This window comes from Oncorhynchus gorbuscha, linkage group LG08 (assembly GCF_021184085.1).
Source record: "Oncorhynchus gorbuscha isolate QuinsamMale2020 ecotype Even-year linkage group LG08, OgorEven_v1.0, whole genome shotgun sequence".
NCBI classification, from domain to species: Eukaryota; Metazoa; Chordata; class Actinopteri; order Salmoniformes; family Salmonidae; genus Oncorhynchus; species Oncorhynchus gorbuscha.
The window spans coordinates 26,089,695-26,113,582 of record NC_060180.1 but is presented as its reverse complement, the minus strand read 5'-3'; the positions used below and the strand labels follow the sequence as shown (position 1 = coordinate 26,113,582).

General features: G+C 43.5%; 1 protein-coding gene across 2 annotated transcripts in view; it reads left to right on the top strand.

The window, feature by feature from the left end:
* dntt (deoxynucleotidyltransferase, terminal) overlaps positions 1-23,888 on the top strand; it is a 161,483-nt gene that overhangs the window by 116,996 nt on the left and 20,599 nt on the right. Inside the window, exons 8-10 of one of the 2 annotated variants that reach the window (XM_046357916.1) lie at positions 10,080-10,182; positions 16,041-16,295; positions 16,947-17,027. In XM_046357916.1, coding sequence (XP_046213872.1) covers positions 10,080-10,182; positions 16,041-16,295; positions 16,947-17,027 — 439 coding nt within the window. Of the gene's footprint in view, positions 1-10,079; positions 10,183-16,040; positions 16,296-16,943; positions 17,028-23,888 lie in introns of both variants that reach the window. The other variant, XM_046357915.1, reaches the window with a different exon arrangement.

Here is a 23,888-nt window from a genome sequence, read left to right as displayed (position 1 = left end):
AGTTTTAGATGATAAGTCATCACTTATTGACAATTCTGTTAGGAGGTTTGGAAAACAACATATTGCTAGATGCAATTACAAGTATCACTTAGTATAGTAACAGTATGTGGACTTGCCCACTACAGTATGTTCAGGTGTGTCATCTTAGCCAACAAAGCAACTGTTCCCCAAATTGCTCAGGGAAATAGGAGATCGGAGCTGTTAAAGACACCACATTAAATGAATCAGGAAAACACAGCGGTTGGTTCTCTTGACAGGTATTTCTAGCTGCCGTACTATAGCTAACTTAAAAGGTGTTTTTAAGCACAGCAACACATCTGACAACTCAATTCTTTCATATGGTCACCCTCGTCATCTACTTGTAAATATCCATGTATATTTGACATGTTCTTTACACTTTTTCCTCACTCAATAGCGTCATAAACTGTCTGTAACTACACATCAGGTATACAAGCTTACTGTAGTAGATGAAGGTATCTCAGCAACTGTTGTTGTTTAGGTCTCAGAACTGGAACACAGCCAGGGTTTCTAAGTACAGCCTTTAAAAAGGCCATTCCGTCTTTCTTTCCAAGAAGACATCGAAGGGCACTTTTAGAGCCATACCGTTGGGTTGGAGTGGATGCTTAAAGCCTAAGTAAGAATATAGTGTTGTCAAGTCATACCATAAAAAATCTCTTTGCTGGGAGAGAAAGACTGACATGCTGTCATCTCTTTTTCCGCTGACTGAGGTTTATTCATAGGAAGTATCTGCCTACTGTAGACGAAAGAAAGCCTCTAAACTGATGCCATTATGAGCTGACTGGACTGTAAAAGCTGCTTCTCCTTGGTATCGGAGCTCTCATCCTAAATTAGCTCCTGGAGCACACACTTAGATAAACCTCTTGGTGTTTGAGACTTGATTGGAGGTAAACTGAATTTATGCTGATGATTTTCCCCCTCCAGTTTTGCTATTCATGACACACACTTACGTGGTGCAGTCGAGTACATTTTGCTAGCACAGCAGAGGCTAGCTCAGAGATTCACTTAACCACACTGCCTTAGTATTAGGCAGAATTGTGTTGTGGCATCTTTGCGTAGCTAATTAAGGACGTTGAATAAAGTAGTGCCCATTCAGCAGATAGTAATTTTCTGTGTGTTTCCAAAAAGGCTACAAATCCTAGCTATCTTTCTCACGTTGCAGCTTCTGTCTCTCGTTGAATCAGAATGTGGAACTCAGAAAGATAGGCCTCAGTCCATGGCGTTTCACTTTAACTTACTTTAACTTTTCAATTTGGCACATAATGATATTTGTACTCAGTCGTAAGTCATAATATTGGTAAATCGTTAGAGGGAAGTGTTTTTCAATCGGCTTGCGCAAGAGATTGGCAGTGATTATGTATGCCTGTGTCAAAGTGGCCATAGCGATTTCAAAGCATATCACGCCCTTAACCAATCTCTCACAATAAAGCTGTGACTTTATCTAACAACGTGAATGCCCCGCCCACCTGAGGATCTGTCTTTTTCAGCAATCTATTTCCTGTTTTTCAGGGGTGCAAAATCCATTCGTCACTTAAATCTAGCTGGATTGATTACTTTCATTTTACTCCTGCAACTCTTTTATACTCTTGCTTCTGCCTGTCATTTTTCCACACTAACCTTACGACCACGGAAATGTTTGTAATGACCTGTCACCCCGGTAATAGCTGAAATGGGCTCAATGGAATACATTGGCTTTCTGTTGCATTTATAAGTTAAAGTGCTCGGCGCTCAGCTTCGCCGGCCTACTAGCCATCACCGATCCTTTTTTCCTTTTCTGTTTGTTTTGTCTTTGGTTCTTTCACACCTGATTTCATTTGCCTTAATTCCTGTGTGTATATATTTACCCTGTTCCCTGCCTAGGTTTGTGCGGGATAGTTTTTTTTATTTTGTGATGTAGCTCGGTAAGGTTGTGCCCTATTTTTTGTTTCACGCATAGAATAAGAGTGTGTTATTTAGGAGCTTTGTTTGTTCCTCCTTGCGTGAGTAACGGGGTGTCTCTGTTGTCGAGGGCGTTTGACTTTCGGATTGTGCCATACTTGTGTTTGGTGGACTTGCCTATTAAAAACATGCATCTCAGACATCTCTGCTTTCCCGCGCCTGACTCCTTCACCTACCTCCTACCGCAACATTGTCACAGGGACTTAACGCATCGTCTCGACACTTACAGAAAGAGAAGAGAGATTGTTTTGTGGAATTTAAAAACGTATTAATTTAACACAGTTCAAATGTTTACTAATTAGATGCACTGAAATGAAAGCAACTTCCGAAAATGAACACTCAGATCATACAACTCGCCATCTTGTAGTCCTAAAAAACTGAAATAATTTACCTCTGGTTGGTTCAACCATTCCTATGGGGAAAACGAATGGGGATAGAGTTTTGGGATAACCACCGAAAATAAGGCCTGAGGTTAAAACAGGTTTAGGAGATCTTGTTATGTTCTATGAGATAATATAAGTCAGTTAACATGACCTTTATGAATTATCAAGCCTATTATGTGCCTTACGTGCTTTTTTAAATTACATGAATGCTTTAAAATTCACAAAACGGTAATGTTAGCTGACGAAGATTATATCATAGAACAGAACGCTTAATCTATGCCTGTGTTTACCACAGACCTGATTTTTGGCTTTAAACTCCGATGAACTCCATTCATTTTTCCTTAGGCTTTGTCCAACGATCCATGGCAGAGGTAATGACTACAAAAATACGCCATTACTATTGCTCTCTATGTTGACGTTATGTCTGATCTTGTGGGCATAACGTTTAGATGGATGTAATATAGAGCCAAGCATGTGGACTTTTTATTGAAGGGTACCCTGCTATTGATACACTTTTTGAATTATGCAAGAGAACGCGACAACAATGAGGCAGTCTAGACAGCACAGGTGAGTCCTGGAAGGGTAGACCGAGCAAGTGTAACAGGTGGTTGCACCTGTTACATCCCTTTAATATTAATATAGTTGTATATGCAATTGAGCCATACACATACTTTTATTTTAACACAAAACATATTTATTTAAATACCTTACACAATAAGAAAATGTATATGAGTGCATTCTATGAATATAAAGTGCAATTTGACAACACAATGAACACCTGGATTCCCACCAAAATCCCTGATTTTTTTTTTCATGTGTTGTAATTCAGTCAATAACTGATTGATTATAAAAATTATAAGAGTTTGGAGTATCTTCATCCATTTCCCAGCTGTTGCATGGTTTACAATTGTTTTTCAAACCTTGTAACAATTTCGATGACCGTTGCTACTTTTTCTAAACATGTGAGCAAGAAACTGTGTCGGCAAGGTATACTTCCCCTCTGTGCTACAGCTGAGCTAGAGAAGCATCCGCATGAATTAGCATGCCCAGTTGAGCTCTAAATGGCTGTTGTCTAATTCCTCGCCCACTGAATTAGAAACAATGACCTTTTGCTGCAGACTTCTCCCTCTGTTTTTCCTCTCCTTTTTCTCACTTTGTTGCCCTGCTGATTTGTCGCTCTGAAAATTCAGATGGCGGAGGTGGCGGCAGTGCACACGATCAAACTAGGTTCCTTGCCGCGGCCAAAGCTTTAAGACACAGGGGCCATTTTGTTCTTGTCCAGCCTTGTTGTTAACTGTGAGATGGGCACTTATGACTGCATGATTTTGGGCACCTGTTGATCAGGAACTGAAATAAACGTGTGGTTTGCCTCAGTGCCCTGGGCTGACACCAACAGGGTTACATAGAGCCACCTAAGCCCAGGTTCTGAGGGGGCATGCTGCTCCTCTGTACAATACATGATTATGGGATCACAATCAGGAGTAACTTCGCTATAGCCTTTTAAGGGCCAACTAGACCCGGCGCCAGGATAAAGTGACTAAAGGGGCAGTTGAAATCGGTGAGGAGGGTCACAATTTTGGGGGGTGCTTGCATTGGAATGATATTGAATTCTGCTTATATCACGCTATACCACAATAAACATAACGTTCAAATGCAGAGACTCTGAGACCTTGAGCGCTGGCGTGAAATCTGTAACCCATCTCCGTTGCACTGTATCAGAACAATGGACAGCACCCTACACAGTAAAGCAAAGCCTATTTGGCAATGGATATAGGCCACAAGATATGATTTTGAAAAGAATAATGGGCAAACGTTACACAATCCAGGTGTGAAAAGCTCTTACAGATTTACCCGTGGAGACAGCTGTAATCGCTGCCAAAGGTGCTAATACAAAGTAGTAACTCAGGGGTGTGAATATTTATGTAAAATAGATATTTCTATATTTTCTTTTCAATAAATGTGCAAACATTTCTAAAAACATTATTTCACTTTGTCATTATGGGGTATTGCGTGTGGATGGGTGGTTTTATTTGTGATATCCATTGTGGCAGTGGCAGATTAACTGGTTAGTGCTAAATAGGCTAATAACACAAATGCCTTTTACAGCTAGCTAAGAAGATATGTAAACTACTAGTGGTTGGGCAAAGCAGAGTTGAGTGAAGCAGCTTCAACCGTAAACTTAACACCGTCCTTATAAATCGTATAAATCAAAAATGACATGTGGAAGTGTATCTCGAATTTCATGTAGCCTAGCAAGTGTATCTCGTATTTCACGTAGCCTAGCACGTTATTCACGTAGCCTACCACAGATGAGCAGCATTTCCCCCCGCTTTTTATGGAAAGGAGTCATACCTAAGTGCCCAGTGGCTTTCCATAGCCCCTCTACACACAAACACACACTCTGTTGCGAGCTCTGACCATGGTGCTGATACAGCGCAGTGTACTCTTTGCTCCTCCCATGTCTAGTGGAAAAGCCACACTGTGGATGTCATCTGAGCCTGAGAATCTAGTCGAGCAGTTGAGTTCCCTTGATTTGGAAATGTTCATGATTTGGATATGCTCCGTAGATCATCCCCTCCGGGAAGATGGTTCCAATTCAAATCAAATCCTAACAGAAGAATAGAGGCCTACAGATCTCTTCTCTGATTGGTTGGTTGAATCAGGTCTTCAGGCCTTGTGGTCCAGAAGCAGAGTTTAATAATGTTCAAAACGGAATAACTGACATCCTCTAGATTTGTAGAGGGAAAACAACTGGAGAAGCGGCCACAGACTGCAGGTCGTCGGTAGGCGCAGGCCGTAGTCGACTGAGACACCTGCTCACACGCAGCGTCTGATGAAGGCACAAACACGACAGAACAGGGTGATACACAATCACGGCAAAAACACGACAGGACAGGGAAACGCAATCACAGCATGGTGAATACAAAACAAGGAACCGACGGCACAGGAACGGAACACAAAGGAATAAATAGGGAATCTAATCAGGGGAAAGGATCGGGAACAGGTGTGGGAAGACTAAATGATGATTAGGGAATAGGAACAGCTGGGAGCAGGAACGGAACGACAGAGAGAAGAGAGAGCGAGAGAGTGAGAGAGGGAGGGGGAGAGAGAGGGATAGAACCAAACAAGACCAGCAGAGGGAAACGAATAGAGTGTACTCTTTGCTCCTCCCATGTCTAGTGGAAAAGCCACACTGTGGATGTCATCTGAGCCTGAGAATCTAGTCGAGCAGTTGAGTTCCCTTGATTTGGAAATGTTCATGATTTGGATATGCTCCGTAGATCATCCCCTCCGGGAAGATGGTTCCAATTCAAATCAAATCCTAACAGAAGAATAGAGGCCTACAGATCTCTTCTCTGATTGGTTGGTTGAATCAGGTCTTCAGGCCTTGTGGTCCAGAAAGAGTTTGCTGAGGTTGCCCTAATAGGAATTGACATATTTCACTCAGCTTATCTGGCATTCAAGGGCACATCTGTGGTAGATACGTCTCAAAGCCTCGGTACATGACAGATAAGCACGACACGTATACCCATGAATCTATTAAATAGCCTTACAATAAAAAAAATATGATATTCACTTATGTCTGTCTATCTGTTCACTGCACACATTTCTGCTGACGTTGAGAGGCAGCCATGCTCAGTACGAGTGCTCTTTATTACAAGTCGAAAATGATGATTCTCATAAAAGTGAAGGCTTTGCTGACAACCGAGGCAACAAAAAGAGTGCTTTTGAACTTCATTACACAGCATAAATTTCTTGTTTGAATAATAAATAAAAAAGTCAAAGCCAATTAATAGGCAAGGCAGGTCACCCATGATTACAAGTCAGTATTCGACGTCCGTCCATGTCTGAGGACGTCGGGAGATGACGTAGAAACCGACCACTAGTTACCTTCAAGTAGGTTTCGGTTTAGCTAGGGTAGATGGTCAAAAGCACCTGCCCCTGGTTTGAGAAGTTGCATGTTTGAATCCAGCAATAGAATGTTGTTTTTTACGTTTTTGATTTAAGCCTACCCCAAACCTTAACCCTTACCTTAATCATTAAAAGTTCATTCCTAACAATAGGAATTCAGAGTTAATGCCTAAACTTAACCCTAACCTTAATTTTAACTTGTAAATGCCGAAACTTAACCTTAAACACTACAAAATTTGAAATTTGGGAGAAACTTCTACATTTTGAGTAACATGGATGAACGTCTAATTCTGCTGTGAGACTGTGAGAGCTTGTTGAAAGGCTCCCTGCTCCCAATGCTCAGGCTGCCATGTAACGGGTATCCAGTGTTACTAAAGATCGTCTCCTCTAATTATTTCCTGTTTCGCTGTCTGGTGACAATAGTCTTAAAGTGGCACTCTAGTCTCCTTTTCATCTCATTTAACAACAGATTTACCGGTATGTCATGACATATAGTGCTTTCAGAATGTATTTACACCCCTTGACCTTTCCACATTTTGTTCTATTACAGCCTGAATTTAGAATGGATTAAACTGAGATGTTTTGTCACTGGCCTACGCACAATAACCCATAATGTCAAAGTAGAACCATGATTTTTGAAATGTTTATTCATTAAAAATGAAAGCAGAAATGTTTTGTGTCAGTATTCAACCCCTTTGTTTCGGCAGGAGTACATAATAAGTTGCATGGACTTGCTCTGTGTGCAATAATATTGTTTAACATGATTTGTAATAATGGCGCCAGAGAGGATGGCTGACGTTTTATGGGCTCTTAACCAACTGTGTTATTTTGATTTGTTTTTTAAACATTTTTTGTAACTTATTTTGTACATAATGTTGCTGCTACCGTCTCTTATGAATGATTACTCACTTTGAATTGGATGAAGAATTTTTCTTTAATGAGTCAGAAGAGAGGGATTTACTCCAGACACCCAAACAGGCCCTCATCCCCGTCATTCGCAGGAGAAAGTGACGGAGGTTTCACAGAAGGAGATTGGAGTGCATGTGAAGATCGGGCGACGAGTGGCTAATCTGCCTTTGCCATCGGTACTATTGGCCAACGTACAATCGCTGGATAATAAAATTGATGACCTAAAAGCACGGGACATTAAATTGTAATATCTTATGTTTCACCGAGTCGTGGCAGAATGACGATACTAATAATATACATTGTACCGGCAGGATAGAACAGCAGCCTCTGGTAAGACAAGGGGTGACGGTCTATGTATATTTGTAAACAACAGCTGGTGCACGATATCTAAGGAAGTCTCAAGGTTTTACTCGCCTGAGGTAGAGTATCTCATGATAAACTGTAGACCACACTATCTACCAAGAGAGCTTTCATCCATATTCTTCATAGCTGTCTATTTACCACCACAAATGTATGCTGACACTAAGACCACACTCAATGAGCTGTATACAGCTATAAGCAAACAGGAAAATGTTCATCAAGAGGCGGTGCTCCTAGTGGCTGAAATCCATTTTACCTCATTTCTACCAGCATGTTAAATGTGCAACCAGAAGGAAAATAACTCTAGACCACCTTTACTCCACACACAGAGACGCATACAAAGCTCACCCTCACCCTCCATTTGACAAATCTGACCATAATTATTTCCTCCTGATTCCTGCTTACAAGCAAACATTTACGCAGGGAACACTAGTGACTCAGTCAGTAAAAGAAAGTGGTCAGATGAAGCAGATGCTAAGCAACAGGACTGTTTTGCTAGCACAGACTGGAATATGTTACAGGATTCTTCCGATGGCATTGAGGAGTACAGCACATCAGTCACTGGCTTAATCAGTGCATCGATGATGTCGTCCCCACAGTGACTGAACGTACATACCCAGAAGTGGATTACAGGCAACATCCGCACTGAGCTAAAGGGTAGAGCTGCCGCTTTCAAGGAGCGGGACTCTAACCCGGAAGCTTATAAGAAATCCCGCTATTCCCTCCGATGAACCATCAAACAGGCAAAGCATCAACTCAGGACAAAGATCAAATCATACTACACCGGTTCTTATGCTTGTCGGATGTGGCAGGGTTTGCAAACTTTTACAGACAACAAAGGGAAAACAGCCGAGAGCTGCCCAGTGACACGAGCCTACCAGACGAGCTAAATTACTTCTATGCTCACTTCGTGGCAAGTAACACTGAAACATGCATGAGAGTAGATTTACTAGTTCTTGCTGTGAGATGTTACCCCACTCTTCCACCAAGGCACCTGCAATTTCCCGGACATTTCTGGGGGGAATGGCCCTAGCCCTCACCCTCCGATCCAACAGGTCCCAGATGTGCTCAATGGGATTGAGATCCAACCTCGTCGCTGTCCATGGCAGAACACTGACATTCCTGTCTTGCAGGTGAGGACCAGCCTTACAACAGGCCTACAGGCCCTCATTCCAGCCTCTCTCAGGCTATTGCGTACAGTCTGAGCACTGATGGAAGGGTTGTCCGTTCCTAGTGTAATTCTTGTTGCCATCCTGTACCTGTCCCGCAGGTGTGATGTTCGGATGTACCAACCCTGTGCAGTTGTTGTTACACGTGATCTGCCACTGCAAGGATCATCAGCTATCCATCCAGTCTCCCTGTAGAGCTGTCTTAGACGTTTCACAGTGCAGACATTGCAATTTATTGCCCTGGACACATCTGCAGTCCTCATGCCTCCTTGCAGCATGCCGAAGGCACGTTCACGCAGATGAGCAGGGACCCTGGGCATCTTTCTTTTGGTGTTTTACAGTCAGTAGAAAGGCCTCTTTAGTGTCCTAAGTTTTCACAACTGTGACCTTAATTGCCTGCCGTCTGTAAGCTGTTAGTGTCTTAACGACCGTTCCACAGGTGCATGTTCATTAATTGTTTATGGTTCATTGAACAAGCATGGGAAACAGAGTTTAAACCCTTTACAATGAAGATCTGTGAAGTTATTTGGATTTCTATGAATTCTCTTTGAAAGACAGGGTCCTGAAGTTTATTACCTCAATTACCTTGACTAACCGGTACCCACATACATTGACCCAGTCAGCAGTACAAAGATACAGGTGTCCTTCTTAACTCAGTTGCCTGAGACCAATGTAAACAGTTACACAGTTTAATGACTGTGATAGGAGATCGCTGAGGATGGACCAACAACATTGTAGTTACTCCACAATACTAACATAAATTACAGTGAAAAGAAGGAAGACTACCGAAAAATTAAATTTTCCAAAACATGCATCCTGTTTGCAATAAGGCACTAAAGTAAAACTGCAAAGAAATGTGGTGAAGAAATTTGCTTTATGTCCTGAATACAAAGCATTATATTTGGAGCAAATCCAATACAACACATCACTGACACTCTTCATATTTTCAAGCATGGTGGTGGCTGCATCATGTTAGAAGTATGCTTGTCATTGTCAAGGACAAGAGAGTGTCTTTATGATTAAAATAAACAGAATAAATTTAAGCACATGCAAAGTCCTATAGGAACCTGGTTCAGTCTGCTTTCCAATAGACACTGGGAGACAAAACGTTCCTCTTTTTGTTCTCTATTGCTCCTCTATTTTTCCTCAAGGAAGAGGGGGGCTGATGACATCACGGACAGGGGAGGCTGATGACATGACGCAATCCCAATCAGAAAAACTCTTTGAATGCCCTTGCAGTTGTGCCTAATAACACTATTTGCTCAAAACATATTTATTTACCCTTTAGTTTGTGTACTTGACTGTATTTATACTTTGTATATCGCTTTTCAACAGTAAAATTGAGAAGAAATCGATGGAGGACGTCTTTAAGTGACTTTCTGTCCCACAGGGGGAAGGAGTACGGGCACGACGTGGACTTCCTGTTGACCATGCCTGAGATGGGAAAAGAAGAGGGGCTACTGCTTCATGTGATCGACAGACTTAGAGACCAGGTAAGTTGGTGTACTACTGCGTACATAAACATCTCAATGTAATAACAAAACTATAGCAATTACACACAGTACAAAAAGAAATATCAGTCTCCTCAGAGATAGAAGGTTACAGAGTGGTTAGTTACTCTTTACCAAGATCAATAGTAAAAAAAAAGCACCGTGGTATTTGGATTATGGCATCCTCAACGGTTTTAAGACATCGAGTGGAGTTTCGAGTTTCACTTCAGTAAAGGTTGGAGTGTGGAGTTACGGTAAAGGTTGACTCTACCTTAGAGTCTGTTTTATTATAAAGGTCAATTCTACTTCCTTGCATCCTTGAAATGTCAAGACATCAAACTAATAGTTGAAAAGAGCTTAAAACCCTTGATAGCAGCTTACTCAGTGCTGACAAAGAACAAATGTTTTGTCTCCCACAAGGTATGGAAATTGTGATTCCTCCCCCCACCATCCTAGTGCACAAAAACTACCACAACGACAGAGAATGATGTGCCTAACCCTCTTAAACATAAGTGAAATCATTCTTTTCAGACACAGAATTTTCAGAAAAAGGATGAAAATAATGATCACAAAGTACAATAGACAAAGATTACGAAAGTCTATCCCCTGTTTGTGGAGTTGAGGGTAATAAGAGCAGAGGAGAAGACGAGAGGGCTGAGGCGAATTGGGTTTGTGACCTGTACAGTGTGGAGAGGGAGAAAATGATTGGAGGAGAGGATGATTACAGAGCCAAGTGCATATGAGTTGACATGTAGGGAGGCAATAAAATAGAATTCACACCAATATCGAGGGCCTTGGTAAAGGAAAATTATTACAATTTGGCCTTAGTTTATACCGTTTGAGAGAGAGAGAGAGAGAGAAGTGAAACAGCGAGGGAGGGGGGGGGCTGAGACAGTCATCCCTCCTCAATGGATGTCGCGTTGGAGAGGCTAAAAAGAGAGGAGTGTTTGATGAAGAGCAGGGCTGCGGGTCTTGCTGCAGGCCTCTCTTTGTCATCGCTGCCTGTGTTTAAAAATACATCTCCCTCCCTCCTTCCACCCCTTCCATCCGCCCCAGCCTTCATTTGCTTCAGAAGGCCATCCTGCTGATAATTACCTCCTATGCTAACATGTGCCCTCTTATGCATGCACACACACACACACGCACGCACGCACGCACGCACGCACGCACGCACGCACGCACGCACGCACGCACGCACGCACACACACACACACACACACACACACACACACACACACACACACACACACACACACACACACACACAGGTCTAAGGTCTACAAAACTTGCTGATGGTTACTGCTGGTTCTTCCCACCCTTGGGAGAGGAGAGGAGAGGGGAGGGTGGGAAGGAACTTCCCCATAATGGGTCCCTTGCACGGAAGAATGTGACGAGTCCACGGGGAAGGGAACACCAGAGACCGTGATTAAGTGGAGGTAGCAGAGGTTGACTCTAAGTCGTGTAACCTTGTCATCTGTGATCTGGTCCTCTGGGGGCCACATGTCTTTGCCGAGGCCGAATATCATGGCCATTTTTTCAACTTTAGCCTGGGGGAGGTAAAAAATACATCTATCTTGAAATGTCCTTGTTAAAAGGGGCTTCATCATTTTTTTCTGTTGGTTATGAAAGTATAACTTGGGGGCACGTGCAAGCTCAGCCAGACTTTTCTATAGTAGATGGATGAGATGCAGCTATTTGCCCTGGTAATAGCAACAGAGAACGTGAGAGAGCGATGCCTCATCCACCATACACTAATCATCCACTCTAACTGTCCGGGTGGTGGTTGTAGATTAATTCCCATGGTAGTACACGCTTGCTATTTTTCGCCTTCCTAACACAGAAGGCTATCATGTCCTACCACCAGCGGGTGAGCGAGGTTTTCCGCTTATGACGAGATTTGCATCTCTGGTGAGTTGATTTGCATCTAAAAGCAGGCGTCCCACCAGTAAGGCCGGTGAGCAAGTCTGCTGTCGGCACACCAGAATCGTATCGGAAAGGCCACCTGCCTGCTGCTTGCTCGTTGCTAACTGGCTAAATTGAGTACTGATGTAATGATATTATATGATTATGGATATATTGGACCAGGGGCTGCATGAATTAGTTATGTTATGGGATTTGAATCACGTAAACTGAAAACTGTGAGGTTAGGACCTGTATGTACGGTAGATTTGCCTTCTGGTTGAATAACCCATTCAGTGAGAGACTATGACCGATCACCATGATACTGGGGTTATTGGAAAGTCAGGGACAGTTTTTGGGTTTAATAAAATCACAATTGATGCAGCCCAGTCGGCAGTCGTTTATTCGCTGTCCCGCTATATTTAGAATGGTGAAGTTATGGCTTGGCGTGGCATTTTATTTCCATGACAATTTCCAAATGTCCACTAGGGGCAACACGAGTGCCTGTTACCATCTAGTAGGCTCGCCAACAAGCTAGCGCAGTGGGGATGAGGTTGAGGGTGGGCTTAAACCGCAAGCTATGGCTCCAAGCATTGAGGGTTTAATCCCAGTACAAAAGTGAATCATATTGTAACTTTTGTATATCTGTTTTAACCCTATCCCAAACCTTAAACCTTATGTCTCCATTTGCTATGGATGTTGTGTTGCCTAAAAGAGAACTGCAGCTGATTTTTAAAAAAAAACTTGTACTGACATTGGATGAACACACACACACGCACACACACACACACACACACACACACACACACGCACGCACGCACGCAGGCAGGCACACACACACACACACACACACACACACACACACACACACACACACACACACACACACACACACACACACACACACACACACACACACACACACACACACACACACACACACACACACACACACACACACACACGCTTACACTCACTCACACACACGCACACACACGCTTACACTCACACACACTCTCTCTCTCACACACACGCACACACACACACACACACACACACACACACACACACACACACACACACACACACACACACACACACACACACACACACACACACACACACACACACACACACACACACACACACACACACACACACACACACACACACATCCCTCCCCCACACAAACACACACATACTGACTTTTAAAAAATGCTTCACTTTAATTTCAGCAATCAGACCGGACCGTTCCGGTAAAGCTCTGAATCAAAGGAAAACACGGTTCAAACACAGCCTGCTAACACACGCTAATCTGGGGCTTGAAGGGAGGGTTTGAAGTTTCTCGCTCTGAGTCAGAGCGGATATGACATTAGATCACAGCAGCCCGTGTCCTGTCGCCGCCGTGACCGCCTCTCGCTTTGTCCTCTGGGGCATGTGGCCAGGGTGACATCCTGCTTGTCAGCTGTTTGTCACACACTTGAAAAGTACGAAACCAAATAAATAATCAAATAAGAAAAAACGCTGACCTTTTAGATCACATTTGACAAGCCACACAATTGCGTTTGTGTTGTTGTTTTTTCTCTCTCCGAAAGGCACAGCTTAACTTCCTTCAAAGATGAACTCCCTGCAACACGTCCGCCTCTGTAATTCCCTCTGTAAACAGTTATGGCGAAATAAGCTTACTTTGGGATGCTTGCTGACATTACCTGCTGTGTAGGAGATGATTACAGCGCTGCGTTGCGCTAAATAGCCCTCAGCGCTGCCGAGACGGAAACTTTTAAGACGTCCCCTTTTTTTAACGGTGGATTTGTGCATGTGTGGCCGGAGGCTTCATTAAATGAAGGGCCCCCGTGTTCAGACACTTAATGGTCTGTAAAACTGTTGCCTACTCATTAATCCTTTGGCTCAAGGCATCCTTAGTGATTCAAAGCTCAAAAGGAAGGAAATGTACAGCCAGAAAGGGACAGAAATATCTAGCGGTGTATGAATAAGTGGCCTACATTAAAGCATTTTAAAAGATGTATGTTTCGCTTCATCAACCGACTTGTGACAGGAAATTGCCTAGGCTATACATTTTGATGTGAGATTGTTTTTAACCCGTATTTAAGTCATATTACAGCTGCTTTTGCTTCATAATCTATGTGGAATGTAGGTAGTGAGGATGTTGGTAGTGTGAACGATCATCTATTCAGTATGTGAAAGAGTTGGAGGATTTCTAATCTGTTCCTATCCCAGTGGGAAGTGAATGGTTGGTTCTTGGTTCTGACGACAAGCTGATTTGGCGCCTGAAGCTAATAAGGGGAGCAGAGGCGTCAGGGACGAGGAGCAGGGGGCGAGGACAACATCTCTGAGCACAGTCCCTGGGGATCCTGTGTGGCTCTGTTGGTAGAGCATGGAGCTTTCAATGCCAGGGTTGTGGGTTCAATTCCCACAGTGGACCAGTACAAACATGTATGCACTCACCACTGTAAGTCTGTAAGAGCCTCTGCTGAATGACCAAAATGTTAATGTCCCTCCAATGTCATCAGTTAATGACTCAGTCGTCATCTCCTCTCCCAATGCCCTCTGGGAAATGCTGTTTCCTTTTGATGAAGTAGGGCGACGCAGTCGAACAAGTTCGGAGAGCACCGGCTCAGTAGTGTTTGTCTCTTGATTGACCTCAGTGTCTTGGTTGGACAGGAGGAGTGGTTATAGCTGCACTTTCTCCTGCCATTATTGCTCTTCAAAGGGGCAATCAGGAGTTGCTACATCCAATAACATGTACCCATTGAACCTTAAAGATTATAGCTTATAAATGCCTCATGAGCTTAGTTCAACTGTCCTTCCCCGTCTGAACTCAAAATATAAGCTTGTATTACTCTAATGTTTGTGATCAAAGAAAAACACTAAAGCAAGGATACATGCCTCAAAACATGGGTACAACTATCATTTTGATTTCATGGATGGTCAATGCTTGAATTCATAGCTCTGTCTATGAATTTGAGAGTGGTTCAATTTATCCAGCCTCATCCCTCAGCTTTTGACCAAACAAGGGGTGGCGAGGCCGCTTTGCTATTATTTCTACTGCTGATTGCCGTTTTAAGAAGAGCCTGGCAGATTTATGGGCAGCAAGAGGAACACAGCATCCCCACAATTACTGTGGGTGCTGGAATTAAATTGACAATTTGTAATGTTAATCTCCTTAGCGCTCCTGGACTGGGGAAGCTACATAACCACCCGGGCCAAAGCCCAGAGGAAATCAATCCTCTTCCTGCTACTGCCTTTACTCTCAACTATCTGTCCCCCATCTCATCTGATCTACTCAGCTCCCGCTCTCCCTTTTCTCTTATCCAACCGTATCTCTCCCCATATATCTCTGTTGTCAGCCCCCAACCTTCTTCCTCTTTCTTTCTATATCTTCCACTCTCTCTTTTTCTTGTATCTCTCACCCAATTCACTCTCTCTCTCTCTCTTACTTTCTTTCTTTCCTTCCACTTAAAAGGGATGTCTTACTTGGGAGTGATTTTATTTTCCATGAAGTGGAACCGTGTGCCAGTGAGTCAGACTGGCCCGCTATTGTTTGAGATGTTGAAGGTTGTTATTTAGTTGGGATCTCACAGTTGGCTTATTTAACTCAGTGGCAGACCATAAACTGGTGGCAGGTCTAGACATCTGTTTCCAATGGTTCCAGATGTTTCATGTTACTTGGCTTACCTAACAGCCCTGTGATTAAACTTGCTTGATTTTCAGGCAATTTTTACATTGATATTTGCATAATGATATGCTTCTACTGCGAGGCTATATAGAAATGTGCAAATTCACAACTCAATATTCATAATAAAATACACCAGGCACTGAAGTACAGTAGCAGCATAAAATGTACAATGTCAATACCTATATTACATTTATAATGTCAATATTTATTTTATTATATAACACTGCCTCTATGTCCACAATTATTCATATTATCTCCTCACAAGGGCATTCTGCTATACTGTGAGCACCAGGGCTCCACCTTTGACATGAGCAAGCTGCCTAGTCGCAGGTTCGAGGCCATGGACCACTTCGAGAAGTGCTTCCTGATCCTGAGACTGGAGGAGGGACAGATGGAGGGGGATGGAGGGCTGCAGAAGGACCCAGGGGAGAGCAGGGGCTGGAGGGCCGTACGGGTGGACCTGGTGGCAACACCTGTTGACCGCTATGCCTTTGCCCTCCTGGGATGGACCGGCTCCAGGGTAGGCATGGATCAAATGCCAAGACATCCACATTCATTCCTCCATTGACTAAAACCATAACAAAAAACTTGGTGCAGATTTCCTTATTCAATCTTGTTCTGAGGGCAACGATTCACATTTGTTTCTGCTCTCGAGGCAGAGCTGCTCTCAGGACACGTTTGAATAAGGAAAAATTCAATTTGGGGAGAATTTTTTTAATCCAATTCACATAGCGATCGACAGAGTAGTCAATAACCAAAATAAACCCATTGATGATGAGAAATACATACATAGCAATGGGAAGTAGGGGTGCTGAGGGTGCCGCATTACCCCCTGAAAAATCTGAATTAAAAACAAATCTACATTTTTAAAAAGTAATAATAAAAATGCATTAAAAATTCACAAAATTTGTGTACTGTTCCTTTTCTAGTCCTGCATGAGCGGACTGATATAGCCGTCTGTAGCGGCTATAAAAATTGCAGCACCCCCACAACCCAAACATCATCCCGCAGCTATGAATGAATACATAGCTAAATCCCAGGAACTGATCTAATATGGCAGACGTCTTGCTGTTGAGGAATAAAGTAACCCGAGGGTGGCGGAAAAGGGAGATAAATGAAATGAAAAAGGAGAAGAAGAAATATGAATTGTGATTACATTCTTCCACAGCAGTTTGAGAGAGATCTGAGGAGATTTGCCAGGAAGGAGAGGGGGATGTGTCTTGACAACCACGCCCTGTATGACAAAACCAAGGTACTGTGTGTTCCCTCAGATAGAGTGCAACAAGAATACAAGGTGCAGCCATTTGTTATAGACCAGTTCTGTCCCAGCCGTGGTGATGCTCAATATATCTTTACTATTTTTAAAGTCACCTAGTGTTGTGCAAGTACAGTAGCTGTGCCTGTATTTCTGAGACAGAGAGAGAGAGAGAGAGAGAGAGAGAGAGAGAGAGAGAGAGAGAGAGAGAGAGAGAGAGAGAGAGAGAGAGAGAGAGAGAGAGAGAGAGCAGTCCTTGCAATGCATTGTACTGAGTAAAAACGTCTATCTGTGGTTTTGTGCAGAGTGCAGTTTCAGGTGGGATTTGCACAAAAGTTTAGCCTCCGCACACAGTGCGTGTTTATGAATTTAGGTGGTGAATTACAGCAAAGCCCTTGTCCTCAAAGGTTATTGGAGGGATTAGGCTTGGGTGTTAGAATGCGTGGGCTGGGGATACACAGACACATTATCTTAAAATATTTGATGCCTCCTCTGAGTGAGCAGAAACTCGATATTGGCATGAGGACAAACATTTTTTTTGCTTGCTGTGAGGGGCCAAGATGCGCCACACACACACGCGCACGTACATACGAAGCCACGCACACAGAAAACAAACACACATGCACAAACACGCGTGCGTACAAATGCACACGCAGAAAGATGCGTGCACGCACATCAGCAATACACACAAAACAAGAAGCAATCTAAAATAATCAGCTTTGCCGTTATAAGTGAATAAAATCCTTCTAAACAGTTTAATTGTATCTGGTAGAAGCTTGCTAGGTGAAGTTAATTTCGCTGGGAAGCACAAGGTTCATTTACACATTTCAGAATGTATTCAATTGCGTCTCCGCTATATCCGTTTACATCTCGTTAGACTTCATCACATTAACCCCTCACTTGCCCACACAGCAAGACCTTATTACACTCAGTTTAAGGACATTATCCCTTTTATTTGGATTCAAGATGTAATTAGTCCCTTTCTCACAGAGGGTTACTATTATTGCTCTGTTACTACTGCACTATAAGCTACATACTATGGTGTGAAGTTGTGGTAGATACATTTTGAATAAGTGTGCTTCATTTTTTCAACCACTTAAAAGGGAAACATCAAAATGTTTCAACTTCATATTCATATTCATCATCTCCAGCACCACCCCAACATCATCAACCAATTAGTAGACAATTAGAAGGCAATTAGTAGGCAATGCCTACTCATGTTTGGTTAAAATCGCATGAGGCACACAACTGACGTCATTGGAAACACTTACCTTTCTCTCTCTATTTTTTGCTACAAAACGTAGAAACCATCTTCACATATGCTGATGTTGGGGTGGTGCTGGAGATGATGAATATGAAGTTGAAACATTTTGAAGTGTCTCTTTAAGTGTTTGAACAAGAAAACACACATATTCAAAATATATCTTTCCCTTTAAGGATCATCCTAAAGCTTACCCTAAAATCCCACTGAACAAATAGAACATGAGACAATGGGTCACAGTCTCGGCTGACAGGTTATGCATACACTTAGCCCTGCTAAAAGCATGGTATCCTGAAGAAATGTATCTCGTCTAATGTACATTTACAGGGCCGGGGGGGGGGGGGCGGCATCTTGAGGAGTGAGTGGAGCGGGACAGGGGTGACAGGAATGTCACTGACCTGTCACCACAATGTTCCCATAACCCCCTCCCTGGGGAACAGGGGTCAGGACATAAAGAGAGCAGGGTGGCAGCTTCATGACACGTATTGTACAGACGCTGCCATCTCAGATGTTGTTTATTCAAACACAAGGACAGAGAGAAGCACACAGGCTGTGCAGTGAACTGTGTTCTGGGAGGATATGAGTGATCCGATCACATACATTTACACTCACAAGGAGATCTGGGATCCGGTGGGACGGAGTGTATGGTTGAGTTTTCGGGTTTAACGAGGGAAGCGTTGTGAACATTTTGATAAATTGAGATGTTTTTTTGTTACCTGCATGCGCACATATGTATGCATATATATATACTGTACACACATGTACAGTATATGTACACACACACACACACACACACACACACACACACACACACACACACACACACACACACACACACACACACACACACACACACACACACACACACACACACACACACACACACACACACACACACACACACACACATACCTCACTTATTTAGGCTCACTTTGACACAGACAGCAGTTTCACTGCTAGTTTCAAGGTCGGCAGATCACTTAAAAGGGTATAGGTTCTGACGGAATCATTCAACAGTGATTTTCAGCTCTCCGCTCCACATTGCAGCCATAATTAAGGTAATGAAGATCAATTAACTGTCTAAGTCACCGTGCTGCCTCCAACTCCATAGATAATTGATCATTCTTTCTGTTTTTCTGTTCGCTCCAGGCAGGGAGGACTGGTCCCTCTCTGTCCGGCCCTCGTCACTGTTGAAAAGCCCTCATTAATTGGATCAACGTATGGCCGCTACTGCTCAGATAATGGGACTTTTATCTTTGTGGCCGTCCTAATTGACCAATCTTTTCCCAGTGAGTCGGTGCTCTGCATCTGACTTGTGGCAAGACAAAATGGGAGATATGGGAATGGGCTGATTAGGAGGGAGCGGGGGTTCAGAGCGAGGGGGGTTACTTGTCGCCACCCAACCATTGAAGCCCAAGCACAGTCATTTAGCGGACTTTTATCTTGTCATGTGCTTCAAAGAGTCCTCGCTGCACGGATGCACGACTTTCTCTGTCTCACTGTAATATGTAATGTGGTTTAAAAAAATATGTCTTAACACACTAATGATCCACTCCCAATTAAGGAAGGGGTTCAGGGGAATAACCTTGAGAATGAGAGTAAATGCCTTTCAAGACAGCTTGTTATAAGGCAGTAGCAATAACTTGCAGTTTGACTTACTATACGAACATCACAGCTTTGGAGTATGGCAGTCCTGTGTGGTTCAGTTCGTAGAGCATGGCGCTTGCACCGCCAAGGATTGTGGGTTCAATTCCCACTGGGTCCACCCATACAAAAAATGTATGCACACATGACTGTAGTTCATTTTGAATAAAAGTGTCTTCTAAATGGCGTATTTTTATACATATTACAGTCATTCTGTACGGTGTCCATATTAGGACAGAGACGTACTCCCAAGGCCTCAGATCAATACAGTAGTACTGCAGCTGTATTTAAAGAGTACATTAGCCTAGTATGTGAGTGAGGGCCTGTGTTCTATGGGAGTGAAGAGCGGGGAGTTTGGGTGAGCGTCTGTCCTCTGCTGTTAGGCTGAAGGTGTGGGATAATTAATATGTGTTGTGGGCTTGATGAATGAGGACAGGTGGAGGATTTCATCAGGCCCAGACTTACTGACCCCCTCCCGAGCAGGAGGGCTCCATGACCTGTCCAACACCTCCTAAACACAGCCCTCTACTGCACGGTGTACCCTTGAAATTCCCTGCGTGTGGGAGTATGTGTGCGTGAGCTAGAGTGCGTATATGTAAAGAAAAGTATGAGTATTTACCGACACAAATGCATATGCAAATGTATTTCTCTACTGTATGTGCTAGTGTGTAAGTATGAATGTATGTTGCATAAGTAATGTATGTGTGATTATTACTATTTATCAGTATGTGAGTCTCTTTGTGTGTGTGTGTGTGTGTGTGTGTGTGTGTGTGTGTGTGTGTGTGTGTGTGTGTGTGTGTGTGTGTGTGTGTGTGTGTGTGTGTGTGTGTGTGTGTGTGTGTGTGTGTGTGTGTGTGTGTGTGTGTGTGTGTGTGTGTGTGTGTGTGTGTCATGCAGTGTGCGTGTGTGTGAAGAAGTATCTCACAGAGGGTAATTACTCAAAGCCAAATGTAACAGTGTGATTAATGATGTGGTGGTCAGGACGTTTTGGAGTCTGATATCCTAGCTTTAGCTGTAGCAGTGTGGTGATATGAGAGGAGACATGTATATTCTATCACCTCCTAGGAGTCTCACTATCCACCTCTCCTCTGAAAACAACAGGAACTGGAGCCAAACTGTGCTTTTGAAGTGTCATTGAGTTGGAAGGACAGTGATTAAACTAAGATGAACTAGACTTTATCAGAATATTTTAACACTATGAAACAATCACTGTTCCCAAGTGTGGAGCAGGGCGGCTTCTGAGCTCAAAACCTGGTGTACTGCATTTAAGGTTAGAGGTTGGTCTGAAACTCAGCACTACATTTTGCCTTGCAAATATGCAGAGCTATTATTTGAATTTACAATTTACCCATTTAATAGACATTTCACACTGTAAAGAGAAAGTGTTTTGGGACCAAAATTGTTTTGGTCTGTGGAGGAGGAAATTCTCAACACCACAATCCAATCTTATTCCCTCTCAATAAAGTTCACATCTGTTGCAGTTTGTAACATTCAGTAAAAAAAAAAAAAATCCTCCGGAAACACTCTAGTTTACAGTGAGTTGTGTGTAGAGCTGCCTGTCATATTTCAGATGCAGCATGTGGAGTGTTCACAACTCTGTCTTCCTCCCCCTCCCTCCATTCTCAGAGCAGCGGATGTGTGGACAATACCGGGGCAATTGCACTGGGCTTTGGGGAGCGGTGTTTTTTGAACGCTCCCTAGCTGGTGCTGAAAGGCACTGTTTGCAGAGAGGATAAAACTGCTTGAAAGAGGTCATTCTCAAAAAGGAGAGTGACGGGAGGAGAGGATCGGGAGGAAATGCTCTGGGTTTAATGTTGTGTCACACATACATGTGAGGTGTGACAGACAAACATACAGACAGGTGAACAGACAAAGGAGGGTAGAGTGTCTTTACGCATCAGGAGAGGCAGTTTGAGATTTTGAGCGTTCACCTTTTAATAACCTCTCGTATATGGACTACGTAAACATAAATGGTACCGTAGATCAGAGGAAGTGTCCTAAAAATTGTAAAAGACTCCAGCCACCCTAGCCATAGACTGTTCTCGGTGCGGCGGAGTCCCGGAGCTCCAAATCTAGGTCCAAAAGGCTTCTTAACAGCTTCCACCCCCAAGCCATAAGACTCCTGAACAGCTAATCAAAGCGATATCCAGACCCCTCTTTTACGCTGCAGCTACTCTCTGTTTATTGCATACGCATTGTCACTAACTCCACCTACATGGTGCCACCGCCCCTGTATATAGCCTCTTTACTGTTTATTTTACTGCTGCTGTTGAATTATTTGTTACTTTTATTTACTTATCTATTCTTTACTCAACACTTCATAAAACTTCTGAAAGCATTGTTGGTTAAGGGCTTGCAAGTAAGCATTTCACTGTAAGGTCTACTACACCTGTTGTAGTCGGCGCACGTGACAAATAAAATGTGGTTTGATTTGATCTGTCAAGAGACTACGGGATGCAACCGTTAACGAGCACCAGTAGTTCTTGTGCCTGGGTTTTTTCATCGCCGGTTATTTGGATGTATTAACTTTGGGTGAAAGTGGTGCTTAAATTGGCGGGAGAGATTTTGTAGCGCGACAAACTTGACTGACCCCTCATACAGCATTGACATTTATTAAACAAACATGGTGCAAAAGCCTCCTGGATACAAAATACATAAAAAATGGAAGTATGTCGATTTTGTTGATCTACTTTCGATGCAAATCCCCATTTGCGCCTCCATTATATAATAATGGGCATATCGCCAATAACATGGTGTTCTGGGACAGTAGCCTCTTCGCGAGGGAGACCTGACACATTGGTCTCCCCCAGACCCAAATATTTACAAGCCCTCTGGTTTACCTGTTTCCGGGGGGAAAAAATCCAGTCACTGAAGGCATGTCTATAATCCCGAACGCCTTACCAGTCATCACAGGTTGTAACAATGTGAGAAAAGAAACCTGTGTTCTCTGTTTGTCTGCTGCCAGTTATTTTTGTTACGTGAAACCTACCAGAGTTTGTTCCCCTGCTCCTGTCTGTTCTTGCTCCTGTTTTCCAGTCCTTCCCTGGTTTTGACTGTTCTGCCTGCCCAGACCCTGAGACTGCCTGTCGTTCTGGACCTTTTGCACCCTCTATGGATTACTGACCTCTGCCTGCCTTTGACCACTCATTTGCCTGCCCCTGTACTAGAAATAATCTTTTGTTTCTTTGACACTGTCTGCATCTGGGTCATACCTGAAACCTGATAGTACGAACTCGCTATGACTGACCCAGTAGACTCAGACCACCTCCACAATGCTGTCTCCCTGCAAGTAGCCACCCTTGGAAAACACAAGGAGTCTTCAAGGTCTTATGGAGGGACTTCATACTGTGACAGAACACCATAACCAGGCATTCGATACCTTGCTGGAGCAATTCCTTAGATTCTCCACTGGGCAGAGCATCACACCCGTAATCTCCCAGCCTACCCTAGTGTCCTGAGAACCCCACTTACCTCCTCCAGCGCGCTACACTGGAGAATTTTTGGGCTGCAGCTTTCTTCGTTCCCCTCGGACTGCTTGAGGATAGCGTACATCATAACGCTGATGTCCGGGAGGGCAATCGCCTTTGGTCACGGTGGTGTGGGAGCAACAATCCGCCCGCCGTCTGCCTCAGTCTGGAGGAGTTTGTGGAGGAGGTTCGGAAGGTGTTTGATCCTCTGTTATCTGGGAGAAAGGCTGCTCGCAAGCTGCTCCAGCTGCGTCAAGACTCCTGCAGTGTGGCAGACTACATGGTGGATTTCAGCACTTTGGCGGCTGAGAGTGCTTGGAACCCGGAAGCGCTGTTCGACATGTTCCTAGACGTAGTATCGCCTTGACCATTCAGATCGATGGGCAACTAGGGGAACTAAGTAAGGAGAGGAGATTCGATTTCACGCTTCCGAGTTGGGTATATCCACTCAGCCCTTCTCTATTTCCATGGATGTTAGAGCACTGG